The sequence below is a fragment of the Pteronotus mesoamericanus genome, unplaced genomic scaffold (assembly GCF_021234165.1).
Source record: "Pteronotus mesoamericanus isolate MK-2021 breed Mesoamerican mustached bat unplaced genomic scaffold, CSHL_Meso_final contig_121, whole genome shotgun sequence".
Lineage (NCBI taxonomy): Eukaryota > Metazoa > Chordata > Mammalia > Chiroptera > Mormoopidae > Pteronotus > Pteronotus mesoamericanus.
In genome coordinates, this window is record NW_026555046.1 from 985,081 (window position 1) to 1,003,157 (window position 18,077).

Below are 18,077 nucleotides of genomic sequence, written 5' to 3' on the forward strand. Positions count from 1 at the left end.
ATAACTTTGTAAAAGTCTTCCTGCCCATTTTTTCCACCACTGGAAGCTGCCACAGCGGCTCCAGCAGGGCTGTGAGGACATTGCTCTGGGTTTTTGTTCCTCATGATAGAATGTCCCAGTTATTTTTAAGATGTATTGACCAAAGAAATGAAGTAGTAATAGAAACCATCTCACTGAAAGCCTAATTATGCCCATGCCTTTTTTAAAAGTTTGGATTTCTTGTCCAATATATCTTCTTAAAATACAGTTCCTGTATTTCAGTCTCTTGCTCAGAACTCTTCAGTATCTTCACTGCCAAAAACAAAGCAAACGAAAAATAAAACAAGAACTCCAGAGCTTGGCAATTAGTCTTCCTCTGAAGAGTTAGAGTCTAACTTTAAATTATCTCAGTAGCCTTCATTCTCATATGAAATATGATTACTCAGCAGATCACCTTGGTCTTTAAAAATTAGCACTCAATCTATTGATGTAACAAACCCAAAACCCTCAGCTTAAGTTCATATGACACATCTATTACTGAATTCTTGAGTGTAGTGAATTTTAAAAATCACTGTTAAGGGGACATTGTGTTTGGTTCTGTTTATTAATGCAGTGAACTGAACTCCTTTAAAACTACTTTTGTAATATATTTGATATCACTTTAAAATACCTCAACTACCCAACTGAACCTCAAGTTCCTAAATAATTGTTGTTAAAATGAATTAAACCTATAAATACGGGGAAGCTTAGGAGATCTGAAATGTCAAAACATTTTCTCTGTTAAGAAATTTTCAGTTGAAAATCACAAGCCTAGCATTGGCCAGGTGCTGTTGGTAGAAATGCTGTCCTGATGTGCCAAGGCTGCGGGTTCAGCCCTGGGATGGAACCAGTGAACGCATCAATAAGTAGAACAACAAAAATCGATCTCTCCCCCACTTCTCTCTCCCTTCCTCTCTTTCTCTCTAAAAAATAATCAATAAGAATCACAAGCTTAACCTATTCTTTAGGCCATCTTGTTTTTAAACCCCATACGTACTTGATCAGATTATTTCATACCACATCAGTACTACGGGTTAGACTCTCTTAATATGTCTGGCCTTAATTCTAAACCTTCCTAGAGCTAAAGGATGCTCACCTACTAAAGAAGCAGTCTTGAAGATGGACACCTTCCCAAGCACTCTGAGGATTCACTGGCAACCCGAGCTGGATTCAGCAGTAGCTCTGTCAGTGCCCTCCTGATGGGGTTCTCAGAGCCCTTGGGCCCTATTATCAAGTTACATTCCCCCAAGTCCTCTGTTTCCTCACGCAGGCTATCTGTACCCCAACCAGTCTGCTGTTCACAGACTGGGTTCCAGGGATCTAATTACTGCTTCATCCCCTCTCACTCTCTGGAGGTCACACATCCTGAAGATATCCAAGGAACAGAGTTCCCTCCTGGTTTTATGTAGCTCTCTGGAAGGGATGCCAGATTACAGGTCCAAATGGGACAGACACTAAAAAATTAGCTATGCTCTTATTTGCTAAATCTGCTAATTCTACCTTCTGGCCACACTTGACCGGTTATGCAGAGCACCTCACTGATTGTAAGTGGCCGATGAGCCAGCCACACTGTCTACACCTTTCTCCCAGTCGTCCAGGGTCCAAATCTTCAGCCCCTCTCACGGAGGTCACTCTCCTTGCCCTCATTTCTATGTATCTAACAAGAATTTGTTCTTAAAATTTCATGCATATTTGTTCACTCTATTTTTTAAAAATGAAACAATCCTTTCTCCTGCAAAAGACAAAACAAAACAAACTACTTTCCTCCTAAACAACAAGAAACACAGTCCCATCCTGCCCCTTCAACAGACAAGTCACCTTATTACTGTCGTTGGCACCTGACCCAGCTTCAGTCAAGTCTGTGTTGATCTAGAAGGTAGCGTCCATCTGGCTAGAATGTAAACTCCATGTGGTGGAGGACCAGGGATGCCTCTCCACTCACTGTTCCATGAACACCTAGCTGCTTGCCCTGGGTCTGGCGCCAGGAGGCCACAAGGCATTTGCTTAAATAACCAAATGAGTACAGATGCAGCAAGTAGAAGGGAAGAAAGACAAAGCATGTTTCGTGGTATCACAGGAAGAAGGGAGTGTTCCTGACCTGGCATGATGGTCTTCTTGCACTCCTGGCACTTGGATGAGTACTCATGGGAGTAGCAGTCCGTGCAGAGCAGCTGGTCCTCCTTGGCAGCAAAGGGCTTGTCTACCAGCGAGCTCTTGCACCGCGAGCAGTGGAAACAGGCCTCATGCCAGTGTCGGTCCTTATAGGACAAGTCCTGCAGACAGACCCAGACACATGAGATTGTCAGAGGGCAGACAGGTTCGGAACTGCTCTGTCTGAGCACTATAGAGGGGCATGGTGCAAATCTGCAGCACGAACAGGGAGTAAAGCAGGGGCCAAGGCCTTTGGGCATTCCTGTACCATGACCTTCACCTACTGCTGAAATGAGCAAGGTTAGGATGCTTTTCTTTCACTGCATTTGGAGCAACCATTTACACAGGGGGTGTGTGTGTGTGTGTGTGTGTGTGTGTGTGTGTGTGTGTGAGTGAGAGAGAGAGAGAGAGAATGATGTTTTGAAAAATGAATGGATTTCCCTTAGGTATCATCTATAAGAAAGAAACAGAAAACACAAGCTTCTTACTCAATAAACAGTCCTTTGAGCCTGCAGGAGTCCTTGGACCATGAGGGAGCTCATCAAAACCAGCCATGACAGCAGGATCACTGTGATGACCAGCAGGAGAGGAAAGCCCTGAGTAGAGGGAAATTCAGGAAAGGAGACCCAGCACAGGGCCCTAGTTTTTTCTGGTAGAAAGTGGGTAAGGAGACTTTATGTGGTATGCCACCAGCTGAGTGTAGAAGCTCTCCAGAGGGCACTGAGCTGGGCAGAGGGTTTGGAGAAGGAATTCCAGGCAGAGAAAAGCATGCGCATGGATGAGGGGCAAGAGGAGGGTTTTCTGTGGAGGGGAGTGTTGGTCTTCAGGGACAGGCCAGGGCATGATAGGGGCAAGTTCCTGCCCAGACTGGACCAGGAGGGCTCCATTAAGGTCTGTATGCAGTTCAAGTTTATCCTGAATGCAGTGGGGAGTGACATGTTAAGATTGCGTGTGACAGTTGGAAAAGCACAGGGAATGGGGAAGGAGAAAACAGAGGTGGAGGCTCGTAGAAGGTCCCTACAGGGAAGTGAGGGGCCCATAGGTCTGGTCTGTAGGAAGAGCAGACAGGAACAGACAGGACAGATGTTGAGAAGACAGAACCTATGCTCTTTTAGCAAAGGGTCAAAAAGAGAAATGAACCCAGGAGAGAAAACTATGCAGACTTTATGCAACCCTTAGTTTTGCTTGAAAAATCATAAGAAATCTTCTCATACTTGTGTTGTTAAAATGGAATATGGGATTTTGAAAGCACCAATACAAAATTAAAATAACCTGTTTCCATCCAGTTTTATCTTAAATGGGATTATTTTCCTATTGTTCCTAGTATTCCCAGCTCTGATCTAGAACCATCACCCATTTATTAACAAGGGAGAAACAGAATTTTAGGCCACCACAGGGTTTCCTGGGCCAGCTTCCAGCTCCCAGGAGCCCCAAACACCACCGCTCACGCCACCCACGTCAAGAGCTTCTCCTCACGACACCTGAGTAGAAGCTGAGTGATGCCATGTGCAGGACGTGAAAGCACCCATCCTAGACTTGATTAGAAACACCTAAAATGCCAACTCAACTCAAAACCCAAACTAGAACAAGTAGTTCTCTCTTGCTGAAACACTGTTGTGTGTATGTTTTCCCAGAACCTTGAACCAAACTAAAGGTATTTGATTTGGTGATCTCTTTGCACATCATTTTAATTCAAGGAATTAAAAAAATATGTATCTTTGTAGAATCCCTATGAACACAGTTGGGTGACAGAAGGGCTATGTGCACTTGTGTGTAGCTCCCTCTATGCCGGTCCTGTCTGAGGCTTGCTTTTCCAACACCTGGGAACAGAATCCTGGCTGATACAAGACAATAAGGAATAAAGGCAAGACAAGCATAGAATTTCCTCAATGCAGGACTTCAAGGACTTGTTTCTGTTTCTCTGTGTCCTGGTGTCAGGGACCCTCTGAGATGGGCACTGCTTCTTGGGGGACCAGGGAGAGGACAATGAAATGCCCGTTCCTCTTCATCCTTTGAGAACCCAAACCAATGGATGTATGACCTGGGGGCAGAGGACTGTCCTGTCTCTTGAATTTCTAGCCCTAAGTATTTTCAGAAACTTTGAGGAAAAATAATCACCTGCACTTCACTGGTGATTCTGGCAGGAAATAAGGTAGAAGCTGCATTAATTTGTGTTAATGACTATATATGTAATCTCATTACACACTGCAAAGTCCATACTTTGCATACATCTTTCCTTCTAAAAGAATTCATTACTTTTCCCATTCCTTTCTGGGATATCAGGGATGATGATTATGACCATGTTGAAAGGTCAAGGCTGTACCACCCTGCAAGGTAAATATTACTACCGAAGCTCAGAGAAGTTCAGTTACTTGCTCACAGCCGTGCAGTTGGCACGTCACTTAAGCCAGGATTCAAGCTCAGGTCCATCTGACTCAAAAGCTATCTCCAGTGAGCATACCAGGTAAAATCTTGGTAGACGGTGCTGCTCTTTGCTTTCAAAAACTACCCCTAAAGAGAGCTGTGTATATCCACTAAAAAAAATTAGAAACAATTCCATGTTTATAGCCAAATGAATGCAATTCAGCATTGCCTTGATTAGACTTTAAATGAAGTGGAAAAAACCCTTTAAAGCCCTGTCCAGTACGAACAGGAATAGTCTAATATAAGAAGAGCTGGAGTTGGATCATGCTTTCACTGTTGTCAAGCTGACTGTGGGATAAATGTATTTCAAAAATTTTGGAATGAAAAATAGTATGACAGTCCCTCAAAAAATTAAAAATAGAACTACCATATGATCCAGCAATTCCACTTCTGGATGTACGCCCACAAGAACTGAAAGCAGGGATCTGTAGACCCATGTTCGCGGCAGCATTATTCACAATAGTCAAAAGGTGGAAGCTACCAAGTATCTATTGATGGATAAAGAAAATGTATAAACATACACTGGACTATTACTCAGGAAAGAAAGGAAATTCTGACATATGCTACAGCATGGGTGAACCTTAATCCAGACACAAAAAGACAAACACTGTATGATTCCACTTACATGAGATCCCTAGAGCAGCCAGATTCATAGACACAGAAGGCAGAGTGGTGGCTGCCAGGGGCCGGGGGCAGAGGGAATGAGGGTGGTTGTTCAGTGGGTACAGTTGCAGTTTGGGAAGATGAACAGTTCTGGGGATCTGCTGCCCAACAATGTGCATGTACTTAACACTGCTGAAATGTACACTTAAAAAGGGTTAAGATGGCGTGTTTTACATTATACGTATTTTACTACAACTTAAAAAATTAAATATTAAGTTTTGATTGTTACGCAGCAGGTGAAAAACACTTTTTCAGATGTTATCTGGGTTCCCTCTGTGCAGACCAGTCACCCCATAGAGGCCTGCTATTGTGGAAATACTGCAGAACGTTCTCCATGTTCTGTGAAATCACCTCCTGTCTTTGATGAGACATGCAGAGGAGCGGGTGAGGGGAGAAGGGAAGGTCAGAGGCCTGCTTCCTGGGAGTTGGTCTAGTGTTGCCCAGGGAGTCAGCATCACACAGTCAGGGGCTACAAGTTGTTAGTGAAAAGAAAAGGAAAGGAAATAGGAAGTTAAGGACATTTGTCTCTTGGGGCTGACCTTAAGAAAAACTGAGGGAGGAACCTCCCCAGAGGGCACTGTGAGAGCAAAGCCACCAGCTGTCATGACAGTCTCTTCCCTGGTTGGTGATTCCCCAGATGAGAAAAGAGCAGCGGAGTGGTGAATGCGACTGCACAGTCATGGTAAAGCTAATTTTAAACTATTCACATGATTCAAAAGCACTGCAGAAACCCACCTTTCTTACGGTCGACATTTATGGCATGAAAACACAATAGCAACTGTTTCAGGCTGATTTGCTGACATAGAAATTTGACACTAGGAAGTGTCCCCCTACATTTGGGTACTAATGACAAGCCCTTACTAGATTGTAAGCATCCATGCAAGACTTCCATACTTTCTAAAGGCCACACTTCCTGTGCTCACTCGAGCTCCCTTGGTCTCCAGTTCCTCAAGGAGCTGCTGCCTTCCTCAAAATGACCTGATTTACTAAACCCAAGAGCGGTACCGCCACCTGACCTTGGCTTCAGCCTGAGAAGCTGACCTGTGCTTCAGGCTGGCGGAGAGGTGGGAAGTGCTTCTTGTCCCACCCTCCCCCTTCCCAAGATGCTTTTCCAGTTGACCAGGGTTGGGCTACTGAGGCATTCCTTTCCTGGGGCCACTGTAACTCATCTGCCACACAAACACACACACACATCTTTCTGCATTTACACAAGAGTCCCTGAATTGTTCATTCAAGGATGTTTTGATAGTCTTCAGAACATTCTGACAAAATATTTCCCCTGAAGATAAATATTGAACTATGACCATGCTCTTAAATTTCATGATATGCAATAAATAAAAATAGTCTTTAAATAAGCTTGCATCACTGTTGGTAGTGGGTCCTCAGCAGGAATATAAGTGGCCCACCTCTCTCTTTCAGCTGCAGACAGTGGTCAACTTCCCAGGCCCAGGACATCCTGGTGGCTGCTGTGAGCAGGCATGGGAGCCACCTTGTCACTCACTCTGCATCTGCTGGAGCATGAGTGCCCCCCAGAGGCCATGGTGGGTGTCTAAAACACCTGATGTATTTCATCCTACTGCCTGAACTGGGGGCTCCAGATTGGGGGGGTGTTGGGGAATGGGTGAATAGGAGAGGGAATTAAGAAGTACAAATAGGTAGTTACAGAGTAGACAGGGGGATGTAAAGTACATTAGAAGAAATGTAGTAGTCAAAGAACCTACGCATGACCCATGGACATGAATAATGGTGTGGGAATTGCCTGAGAGAGTGGAGGGTGCTGGGTGGAGGGGGTCAAAAGGGGAAAAATTGGGACAACTTTAATAGCAAAATCAATAAAATATAATTAAAAAATGTTACACAAAGGCATTAACCCAGAACATAAACTACATATTAAAATAATCAAAACTAAAAAAAAGGACTTTAAAGAGTTAATGTGTTATTACATGTAAAGCATTTTAACACATAGCAGTTTTACAGTAAAGCAGATACACCAATCATATACAACTTGGTTTATTGTAATTGCTCAATTAACATTAGTATTAGCTTTTATTCATATCATAGCTATTACAAAAACAGTTGACTCAAAGCATCGCTGGCTGAAATTACATGTCATCACGAAAATAGTAACATGAATTAGGATTTCCTGCACCTTAAATCTCCCATGCTAATAACTATGATTCCACTTTTGAGTAGCACTTTTAACTTCCTCACCTCTTTTAAATCTAAAATTCTTTTTCTTAAACCCTTCTTACATATTTTGAGCCATACAATAACCTATGATGTAAGGTTTTATTCTTATTTTATGCATGAGCAAATTTAAATTAATGATGCTAAAAACACATGAACTACATTTTCTACAACATTCAGCTTTCAATGATCTGATAGAACCAGGTGTACATTTTTCTCCCAGTCTTTGCCTGGTATGGCAGCATCTTTACAAGCTGGTCCTAACATGCCTGCCCAGACTCGACCTCTGCTGTAGTGGCCCTTCACCCCTCCATGCCCTGGCCCAGGCTGGCCCTTGCCTTGGAAGGCCCTTCCCCCTCCTCTTTCCCAACAGGCAAATCCCCTCTGCTGTGAGACCCAGCTCAAATATCACCTGCTCAGTGAAGCTGCCCCAGTTCAAAGTGACAGCGGCTGAAGGGAAGTCCTGCACCACCCCCAGCTAATACAACATCGTGAAGAGCTGATGTCATACACCTCCTTCAAAATCATTACCTGACCAATGACGCTTTCAGGTTTCTCTGTGATTCTGCTTCTTAGGCTCTCAGTTTGTGCTTTTGAGTTTGAGTTAAGTTAATAAATTCATGTCACCACCTCCTTCTGACTCACTTCTTTAAAAAGTCTACAACATGTAGGAGGTGAGAAAAGACATCATGGAAAGAGAAAGGTAACTAAATACTCCCAGCTTTGTCTTTTTAGAGCAAGAGGAGGCTTTTGGCCAACACAACGTTTTCCTTGGAGTCTCAGTGTGAGGCAAGGTTTTAGGTACATGATTCCCTGGAGCTGAGAGGTAGATGGGAAATATCACAGAAAGGCCAAGATGCTAGGTGAACTGAGTAGACTCTTGTGCCTGAATCCGACCTTCAGATCACACTCTGAAGATTTATCTGTAAAGACGCAGTGGCCCTTTTCCTCTGTAGTGTTCTCTGCTCCACAGAGAGTTTTGCTTTTGGTTCTCAGACTGAGGTGACCTTGTCTGGTCTTGCCAATACTGTTATGTATGGAGCATAGTGTGTGGGACCCAAAAATGAGTGTAATAGAAATACCACTTAGATGCCGGAGGTCCAAGGTTAAGAAGTACGGATTTTGCTGACAGACTTTCAAAAACTTAAAAATTTCCTAAAAATATCCTGGTTTTAAGGTCTTCCAGAGAGAGGGCGAAGAAGAAGAAAAGAATCTTTTATATATCTCAGAAAACATACCAAGGTTAACCTTGTGCTCAGAGAGATGTCATAAATTACAGTAAAATGTTGATAAACAGAATAAGATTAGGCCCAAAGACTTCCTGTCAGATTTTACATTTTTCCATTTCAGAAACATTCCTAATAAGGAAGTGCTTGTGGCTTGGCCCTGAATGAGTCTTTCTTGAGACTTTAAGAGCTGAGCCATGGGTAAAGTGTCCCGGAGGGACCCTTCGATCCCTCAGCTCACTGCAGGTGGCTCTAGGTGGCAGGGTGGCTCCGGCCAGAAGCTGGCTGGTTGCTGGCACCCACTCCTCCCTCACACACCAGTCCACCTGGGCTGGCAGATGTTCAGGTGCTAATTTCCCAAAGCAACCACTCCTAACACCCACAAGATTCTACTTTATAAATGGATTCTCAGTGTCAGCCATGCTCAGCACTTTGCAAAGATGACCTAGGCTTTCAGATTGTCAGGTTATCAGGTTTTCAATGGCATATTCCTTCAAGTCCTTAAAAACAAAGGTCTAGAGGAACAGATGATGGCAGAACCTGAAGTACATCCTCTGTGGAGGACTGTTCCATCTATGTTAACAGTCGACTCCCCTGAGATAAGCAATCCTGTTTTCAGACATGGGAACCAAGTTGTAGGTGGCTCAAGTCCCACCTCAGTGTGCACAATGTCACTGCAGAATGCTGTGTACCTTGCTGGGTGTGCCTCACAGGTGACCCTATGGTTTTCATGAACTGAGAGGTCCTTATATTACCTATGTGGTCAGCTATGTTCCCAATCCTGAGGATCCTGCTTTACTCAATGTCCTTCAGATTTTTCTTTTAGAGGAGGATGTCTAAGTAAATATAAATACTTTTAGTGTTCATTACAAGATCCATGAACAAATTCCATAAAAACTCTAAAAAAAGGTGATTCACTCATTAAGCACTTAAAAATTACCTCGACAAAATAAAAGGAGCCAGGATGGCAAGCTGGACTATGGGAATGTATCTGGCATAGCTGCTCTTCCCAAAAGAACAGCACAGAGAGGCCCATCAGGGGAGGCCTGTGTCCTGGTCGGGGGGTAGGAAGGATGGTTTTCTCAGTCTGACCTTACCCTTCCTAAGCTTCAGTCAGGAATCCTCTAAAAGTGTAACAGAGCCATCTAGGTTTAACCTGGACATGTAAACAAAAAACACCGTAGTCTCCTGTTTCATTCTCCTGTCTGCTTTCCTTCAAAAGGCCTCAGAAGTTTTCTGTCCTTTAAGAATTTTCCAAATTTTAAATGAGAAATTTTTATAGTTTAATGGGTAGACTCATGCCAATCTGATAGTCAATTCAATGTTTCCCATTCAACTAACTAGGAAGCTGGAAAGAGTGTTCCAGAAACAAATTGAGTATCATTTCTGCAGCATAGTCATTGCCATCTGAGGGTCCCCAGGAGAAAGGCAGGAGCCTTTTGCTCAGGTCACTGATGGAAGCAAGGCAGACAGCTCTGACTCACAGGACTGACCACTAGTCCAATCTGCACCTGACCAGATGTCCCATCTGAGGCTGCGCAGGACAGGCAGAATGCAGCAGGTGGGTCAGGGACAATCCCACTTGGGTTTTAATTCTAATTCAAGTGCCTCCCAACCCTGTAACCCAGCAATACCCCAACCCCTCTCAGCCTCAGTGGTTTCGCCATAAAATGGAATGAAAAAAGCCCCTCTCTCTGAGGTTTTATGGGAAGTTTAGATCTTGCAATTAATGCATTTTCCCAGTGTCTGGACAAAAAACAGTGGCTCAGTTTGGGTATATTTTAAGACAACTGTTGGAAGCTAACCCTGAATACTAGTTTTACATCCACAGATGGATTTTCATTCATTACTATTTCTTCCTCTTCTCCTGGGGCACCTGGATGGGTCAGGTGGCCTATCTGACTTCATGACCCGGCTCGCACAGACATGGAAAATTCAAAGTTTGAGCTGGGCATATGGCCTAGAGTTTGTTAAAGTAACTGATTTGATAAATGCATGGTACTTCAGCTACCTCTGGAACCATTGGCCAGCCTATCTTTTCTTTAATTTCTTGAATTTTTGAAGTCCAGAACATAGGTAGATAAACCCATCCACAAAAAAATCTATAACGAGGCTAAAAACATTTTTTGCTAGTATCCACAGGAACAGCATAATGTTGGAGGATCGTAAAATTTTACTTGCAGTACCTGTTCTAAAGTAATCCACTAGCCACAAAAATAAATGGTTTTTACCCTTTGAGATCTCAGCGCTTCTTCAGAGTAACTAAATAGAAGTAAAGAATATAACTGAGTGACTGCATAGAAGTGATATTCAAACATATGTAATCTAATTATAGCCACAGGCCCTGAAGTCTTATGTATCTCATTTAAAAGGCAGTCAATACCCACAAAATTAGCCTAAATCCCATAGGCTGGCCAGTATTTTACTTTTTTAATCCTCAAGTGAGGATTTTTTAAATTATCATTGATTTTAGAAGGAGAGAAACATCGACCAATTGCCTCCTGTTCATGCCCCAACCAGAGATCGAACCGCAACCTAGGCGTGTGCCCTGACCGGGGAATGAAACCCACAACCTTTTGATGTACAGGACGATGCCCCAGCCAACTGAGCCACCCAGCCAGGGCATAGGCTTGGCAATATTTTAAAATTATACACACACACATATCCATCAGAGGGAGAGTTAAGTGAGCTCATGGGGCCTACACTATTTTAAGAAAAGAGAATGCCTACCAGATCTGCCAGCTCAGTTGCTCCCTTGAGCACTCTGCCTTTGACTTTACTTCCTGAAGTAACAGAAAAATTTTTTTCTACCATTGCTTTCTCCACAAAGTTAACTACATAATTATTTCTGAATGTCAAGAACACCATTCCAAATATTCAAAAGCACCAAATGTCAAGATCTAAATTCAAGTCAACATCTTTTTTTCTTCTAAAATGTAAAAAATCACATGGCATAACTCCACATATAATAAACCGTTAATCTGGGTTGAAAAGTTCAGCATGATTAACTCTTGACTTTGCAGCAGTCATGTTGATTTTGGCCACATTTGGAGGATTCTTGTGTTTGCTCATAAAGTACGTGCTGAAGGATAACGAGGTTCAAGTGTCTTTCCACTAAATCATGTTGGAGAAATGGTAAGTGACTTTTGTTTTGTTTTTACATTAGTCACCAGTCAAGGATGACTAGCTCCAAATATCCAAAATGTTTCCTTTAAACTAGTTTTTTTTTTTTGGTCAGAATAATAGCTGAACCTTGTACCTACTTCTTGCCCAGGTAAAGCTTTTATAAAATAATATTTTTTTCCTCTGCCTATTAGTTCTTCCTGAAACCAGACATTTTTTATTGATGTTTTTATAATGAACACTGATAAAGAGAGAGGGCAAAGCTTCCACGAGGTGTGTGCAGGGAATGTGTTAGGGAAAGAACAGGGAAGTAGTTGAAAGGAAAGTGGAAGTTTGAAGTTTATAGTGATACCATTAGCTGCCATTTACAGCAAGCAGGGCTATGAATCTGTAAACCATAACCTGATGAAGTAGGCTCCTTTGTTTTACCTCCATTTTAGAAATGTGAAAGCACATACAGAGGGGTCAAGTAGTTGGCCCAAGTTCACACAGCTAGTGAGCCACAGAACAAGGACTGGAGCTGGGCACTATGGCATCTGAGCTCTTATGCTTGGCCTAGTCAATAAACGAAGAGGAATTAAGAATACCTGTTAGGTACAGGGAGAGACCCTCAGAAAAAGCTGGAGATAAAAAGGTATTCAACTTCTAGACTAGCAAGATCAGCTACTTTCTGCTCATGGTGGCCAGGCTGCTGAACCTTTTAAAGTTTACACAAGACAACTTCTGAATTTCATTTCTTTGACACTTGGCATGCCAATCCAATTTTGATGCCAAAAGATACACAGCCCAGGGTGGCCTCTAGTGGCCCATGTTGCACAGTCTTTGTCTTCGCTCAGGACAAAGGCCTCTTTCCACGTAAGATAGAAATTATTCCTCAACTGTCACTAAATACCTAGCAACAGAAACTGATAGTACATCCTGTAGCTTACTGCTTTTCCTAGGAATGATATGATAAAATAAAGAAATATAAGAAATGTGCATTGGGTCTGTTAGAATTGTCAGTCAGTCAGCAGTTATATATTGATATTTAAAACAATGGAAGAGAGTGACAAAATCCCAAAAGAGGACAAAGGAGTGAAAGCAGAAAAAAGTGAAATGCCATAAATTGCCTTAAAGTCCATTAATCTGAGAATTCCTCTGGAGATTTCAAACCCCATTTTGTACCAAGTCTGTGGCTCTCACGATGACAGTCACCTAGTGTTTGTCACATGTGTTTCAGCAGCTGTCTTGCAGGTCCTGACTTTCTGCCACTAAAGAGAGAAGAGTGCCTTATAGGCCAATGAATTTCCTGCTTTTATGTATCTATCTATCTGGGCATCAGCTCTGTCTCACTCACGTGCACATTTGTTCATCAAATATTTATAGAGCAGCACCTGCTCCTCCTGAGTCAGCATGGAGCAAACAGGAGCGAGAGAGCGTGGCCCTCAAGCAGCTGCAGCATTGGGAGCTGGAGTGAATGTGAGATAAGGACACGAATAACTAGAATGTAAGAACTGTACTTAGGATGCTGAGCAAAAACACTTGCTCCTGGGAAAGCAAGTGTTATGGAATCAGGAGTGGTTAGATACCAACCGAAAAGAGGGAAGAGCTCAGTAACACTTCTGGAAGGGTCCATGCCCATCAGTGTGGGGGAACCAAGAGAAGGAATCAATAGGTGATGAAGAGCAGGACTTCAGCACAACCACACAGAGAAGCCTATAATTCTTGGGGAGCAGGACAGGTCCAGGAGTTATGGGGCACTGCTCGGGGAAGGTGTGGGGGTACCTTGCAGTCACAGCCAATGGGCTTCCGGCACTCCTCACATGTGCTGGCATAAAGGGCCTCGAAGCAGGTCAGGCAATAGGGGCTCTCCTCCCTCAGGATGTACTTCTTGCCAAAGAGAGATTCTTCGCAATGGTGGCAGTCAAAGCGTTCGGTCATTTTGACACCTAGTTTTTCAACAGCCTGTTCAAAAGACAAGAAAATACATGTCCCAGTGGACACTCTGTGAATGCCATGCATGCTGACGCATTAGCTGTCCTGCTATCTATCAGTGTCACCTCTAGCAAAGGGGTGGCCCTCTCCTCTGGGTGAAGAGTTGAAACCCACCCTTGCCATAGTCATAATTTTCAATACCTTTTCAAAAAATTAGTTGGGGGTAGTTTTGCATTTGACTGCATTCCATGATTATAAAAGTCCCAAATGTTGTTGACTGTGTCAGAAAAAGCTACCTAAGTTTTGGATACAAGAACTGGCATTAGAGCCCTCACACATATGCTTCAAATGTGTCACAGGGCCTACGTCTTCCCTTTCTCCTTCCCCCAAACTAGAAAGGAGACTACAAAAACACACTTAATCTTTTCTTTTTTTACATTTAAATTTATTTTTATTGTATTTTTTTCCATTACCGTTTATACATTAATTTCTGTGAAGAGTTTCTATGAGCTCCCCTTTATGGACTCGTAAATTTGAATATTAAGAAACCATAGTGGCACAACCCTTGACCTTGACATTGCATTGGGAAGCACAATCTGCTCTTGCACAAGAAAAAGTGCCACACATTCCTCGGGCAACTCATTTCTCCCAGATGAAAAGATCATCCTTCCACTGCCCAAGTATCCAGGGAAAGGCTGGCTTCCAAGAACAGGGATTAGCACACAGCAGGAAAGCTATGGCCTCTCCAGGCAGTATCTCCAGGCGATACCTCCAGGCTTTCAAAAAGGAACAGGAATGCATCTCCATGCCAGTCACACTACATTTTTCCAGGGTTAGCATAGAGTGTGCATGAGCAGAGGGGAGCAGGGAGGGGGAAGAAGGCGGTAAGAGGAGGCTTTTACCTTACCTCATCCTCATGTGCCATTCCCATACACATGTTAGAACTCTCCCAGAATGAAAGAGTCTACTGTGGAAATACTTGGTGTGGAGAAACACCTTCAGGACATTAAAAACAGAGTAGATATTCTTCACAAATATATTCTCAAGTGGCAATATTTAATTTGTGAAAAGTAAGAAGTTTATAAATTGTTAAATATGTGGACTGACTGTGTAACTCTGAGCAATGTTTCATGAACTCTAATTAAACTTGGTTCAATATTCCATCATTTCAAACCATTTAAGGGTGAAAATCCAGAATAATACCCTTTGAAGCAAATAAAGTATTGTTGCCTGTTTCATGATAACAGCGAATTCGATACTGTTTATTAACTTTGTACTGTTGTATATACAAGGTCTTGACAACTGTAAGCAAAGGAATGAACAATGTTCAAGCATCTAGACTTGGTTATTTCCACATTTATTAAAGTTTTTTCCAGTATTAAACATGCAGCTGGACACATGTGGCAAGATCCAGCCTTCTAAATCTCTTTTCTTGGAGTTAAAGAAAACATTGTCTGGACATTCTTGTGATAAGATCACAAGATAGGGCTCTCAAGCATTTGCATTATTATTCTGAGACCCAAAGTATAAATATCTTTCATACTGAAGCCATCGCAGTTTGCAGCAGCTATGCTGGCAGAAGGCTCAATGCTTTCCTGTAATTCTTCAGTTATTGGCCTTGAAGTGACCTTTCTTTCTTTCTTTCTTTCTTTCTTTTGTGCTGTGAGTAGGATATGAACCTTCACAGGGAGATCCCACTGGACATTTATGTCATTACAGTTGAATAGTATCCTTTCAACATATGTATTTTCCCAATCAAGGCTGCCATTTATCTGTGGAACCAGAGGTTTATGACCCATTCTGTTCACACATATATAAGAATAATGACTTGAGAATCTGAAATAAAAACAATGAAAAAAGACAGAATGATAAATTGTGGAATTTTAAAACCTGGAAACAACTCCCAAGATTTTCTATGACAACTACCCCACTTCATGGATGGAAAACTTGGATCCAAGGAATATTATTGAAAAAAGAGGATTCTGATGAGTTTTCCCAAATATTAATGAAAAAAGAAGATTCACATGAGTTTTCACATGGCAAACTCCCGATCTAAATTGTAAGGTGGTTCCATGTGGGTTTGGACAAGCACAGGCCCTGTTGGGAAAAGAAATAGTCTACAGACTGGACCACTTATCTTTCTGGAGTACTATGTTTATATTCTCAAGCCAGTGAAAGGGGTGAACCTTCTTTCATCTAAGGCAATGGCCATGATGCTTATACACCTGTTGTGTATTTGCTTACCTCCTCCAACTGCACAGGACTAGGAGATAAATAATTGAAGGGAGTCAACTCTGGGCACACAAAAGGGGGCTTCATATCTGTTCAAAGTGTGATTGAGGCTATCCTGAGACAACGTCATCATCACTGATTCTGACTCCCAACAGGAATAGTAAGGCTGCCACCTGCTCAGAAGGTCCAACTGGGATGAGGCAGTTGGCCCAGTGGTTCAGGTCCCCTTTCTGTAGATTTTTTCCTGACGATGGTGGACCTCTCTCCTTCCTAGCTCATTATCTTCTCTAAGAAGTTACTATGATCTCAATGATTAGAAGAACACTTCTGCTTAAACCAAAAGGTGAAGTGTAGGGTGAGCACCCATCATTAATTAGGAACAGGGCAGGATATACTTTATCTGAGAAGGTCGTCTTGCAGCTCTTTAGACAATTCTATGAAGCATGAACCCGGAGAGTCAAAAGTAAGTAGCCCATAAGCTAATGAGAAAACTAAGAGCTTCCCTTTTATCACGAAAGTGTTTAAAACCAGTTCTCGCCTGATCAAATGCTACCAGATCAAATATTTTGCATACTCAAGTTTACATGATCAATCTTAAGCTTCTTGTTAATGGGGAAAATTTATCTACAGCCCTGTATTAGAAGCCCCCTGTGACTTTCCATTTAAAATTTTTTTAAAAATGTATTTATTGATTTTAGAGAGAGGGGAGGGAGGGAAAGAGAAAGAGAGAGAAACACTGATTTGTTGTTCCACTTATTTATGATTTATTGGTTGATTCTTGTACATGTCCTGACTGGGACTCAAACATCGAACCCGCAACCTTGGCATGTCAGGACGACACTCTTAACCAACTGAGTTGCCTCGCAACTTTCCATTTTTAAATCCCATAAAGCACCTGATTATTCATTCATTCAAGAAGCATCAGTTAAGCTGAAACTGGGTGTCAGAAATTATGTAAAGTGCTGGAGAGACAAAGATGAATAAGACATAGGCCCTCCCTAAAGGAACCTGTAGTCTAGTAAAGGAAAAAAATATGTCTATATCTACATCTATATCTATCTATATCTATATCTCAGACTATAAGTCTCCCTGCTCAGGACAGTGAAGGAAGACACACAGGGCACTATGGGCACCCAAGGGAGGAGCCCTGAGCCACCCCTCCTGGGAGAGCAGGGCAGGCTTCCTGCAGGAGACATTCCCTGTGTTGGAAGAGGTTATCCAGCGGATACTGCAGGCCAGGAGACAGAGGGATGGGGGTAAGAAACGGAAGAATGCATAGACACCCCAAGATGATGGGAGTGAGTGGGATTAGTTTAAAAATAGCAATGATGAAGCTGAAAAGATAGTCAAAGGCCCAGAAAAGGAAGGTCTGTGGCCTTGATCACAAACACGGATGTACCCATAGGCAACAGGTTTTAGCATGTTAGCTCCCGAAAACCTGCATGAGTATGGAGGGGACACAGGAAGGTCCCACTGTAAGTTGACTGTGTAGAAGCCAGACATTGATTGCTAGGTAAGGTTGGGGGAGACAGACTGAAGGGCAATGACTCTTTTAATATGTTTTCAGGGTGTCAGAGTCCATTTCTGAATTGATTTTACAGATAAAAATCAGACATCTTGGCTCTGAAAGGGTTGTTATAACCTAGTTGGGTATAATCACTGACCTCTCTCAATCTCGACCTCCCTCCTAACAGGTTACATGTCTATCATTCCTGGCCATTATCCAGGACACAGAAATACTGACAGGAATAAGGAATAGTATGCAAGAAGCCATCCAAGCAAAAGCTGTGACTGCTGACTTGTTAGTTCATTGAATCAAGTCCAAATTACAGTGTCCTGGAGTTTTCATCCCTTCTTTTCCCCTTGGGCTCTGAACAACCAGGGTACTTGAAAAAGCTGGATCTTAGGAAACAGGCTTGGCTCCAGGCCAAACTAACTGCACATGGGCTGGCAGCCCCATGATCTGGAGAGCTCTCTGATCCCAGTCTCTGTCAGCCCAGTGTTCAGTCAGATGCAAGAATAACAGGTTCAGAGAGCAATGGGGAAAAGATGCACAGGGCCCAACTCCTGGGAAATAATTACTGCTTAAAGGTCTACAGATTTTAAATGTGATTGATTTTTTTCTCAGATTTAAATACT

At 42.6% G+C, this 18,077-nt stretch overlaps 1 protein-coding gene across 1 annotated transcript in view; it reads right to left on the reverse strand.

Moving 5' to 3' along the window:
- The window catches only part of FHL2 (four and a half LIM domains 2), a 39,368-nt gene that overhangs the window by 15,992 nt on the left and 5,299 nt on the right, over positions 1 to 18,077 (reverse strand). Inside the window, exons 2-3 of the mRNA XM_054585784.1 lie at positions 13,557 to 13,736; positions 2,117 to 2,291 (exon numbers count right to left, since the gene is read on the reverse strand). Of these exons, the coding sequence (XP_054441759.1) occupies positions 2,117 to 2,291; positions 13,557 to 13,712 (331 nt within the window). The 5' untranslated portion in view covers positions 13,713 to 13,736. The remainder of the gene's footprint in view (positions 1 to 2,116; positions 2,292 to 13,556; positions 13,737 to 18,077) is intronic.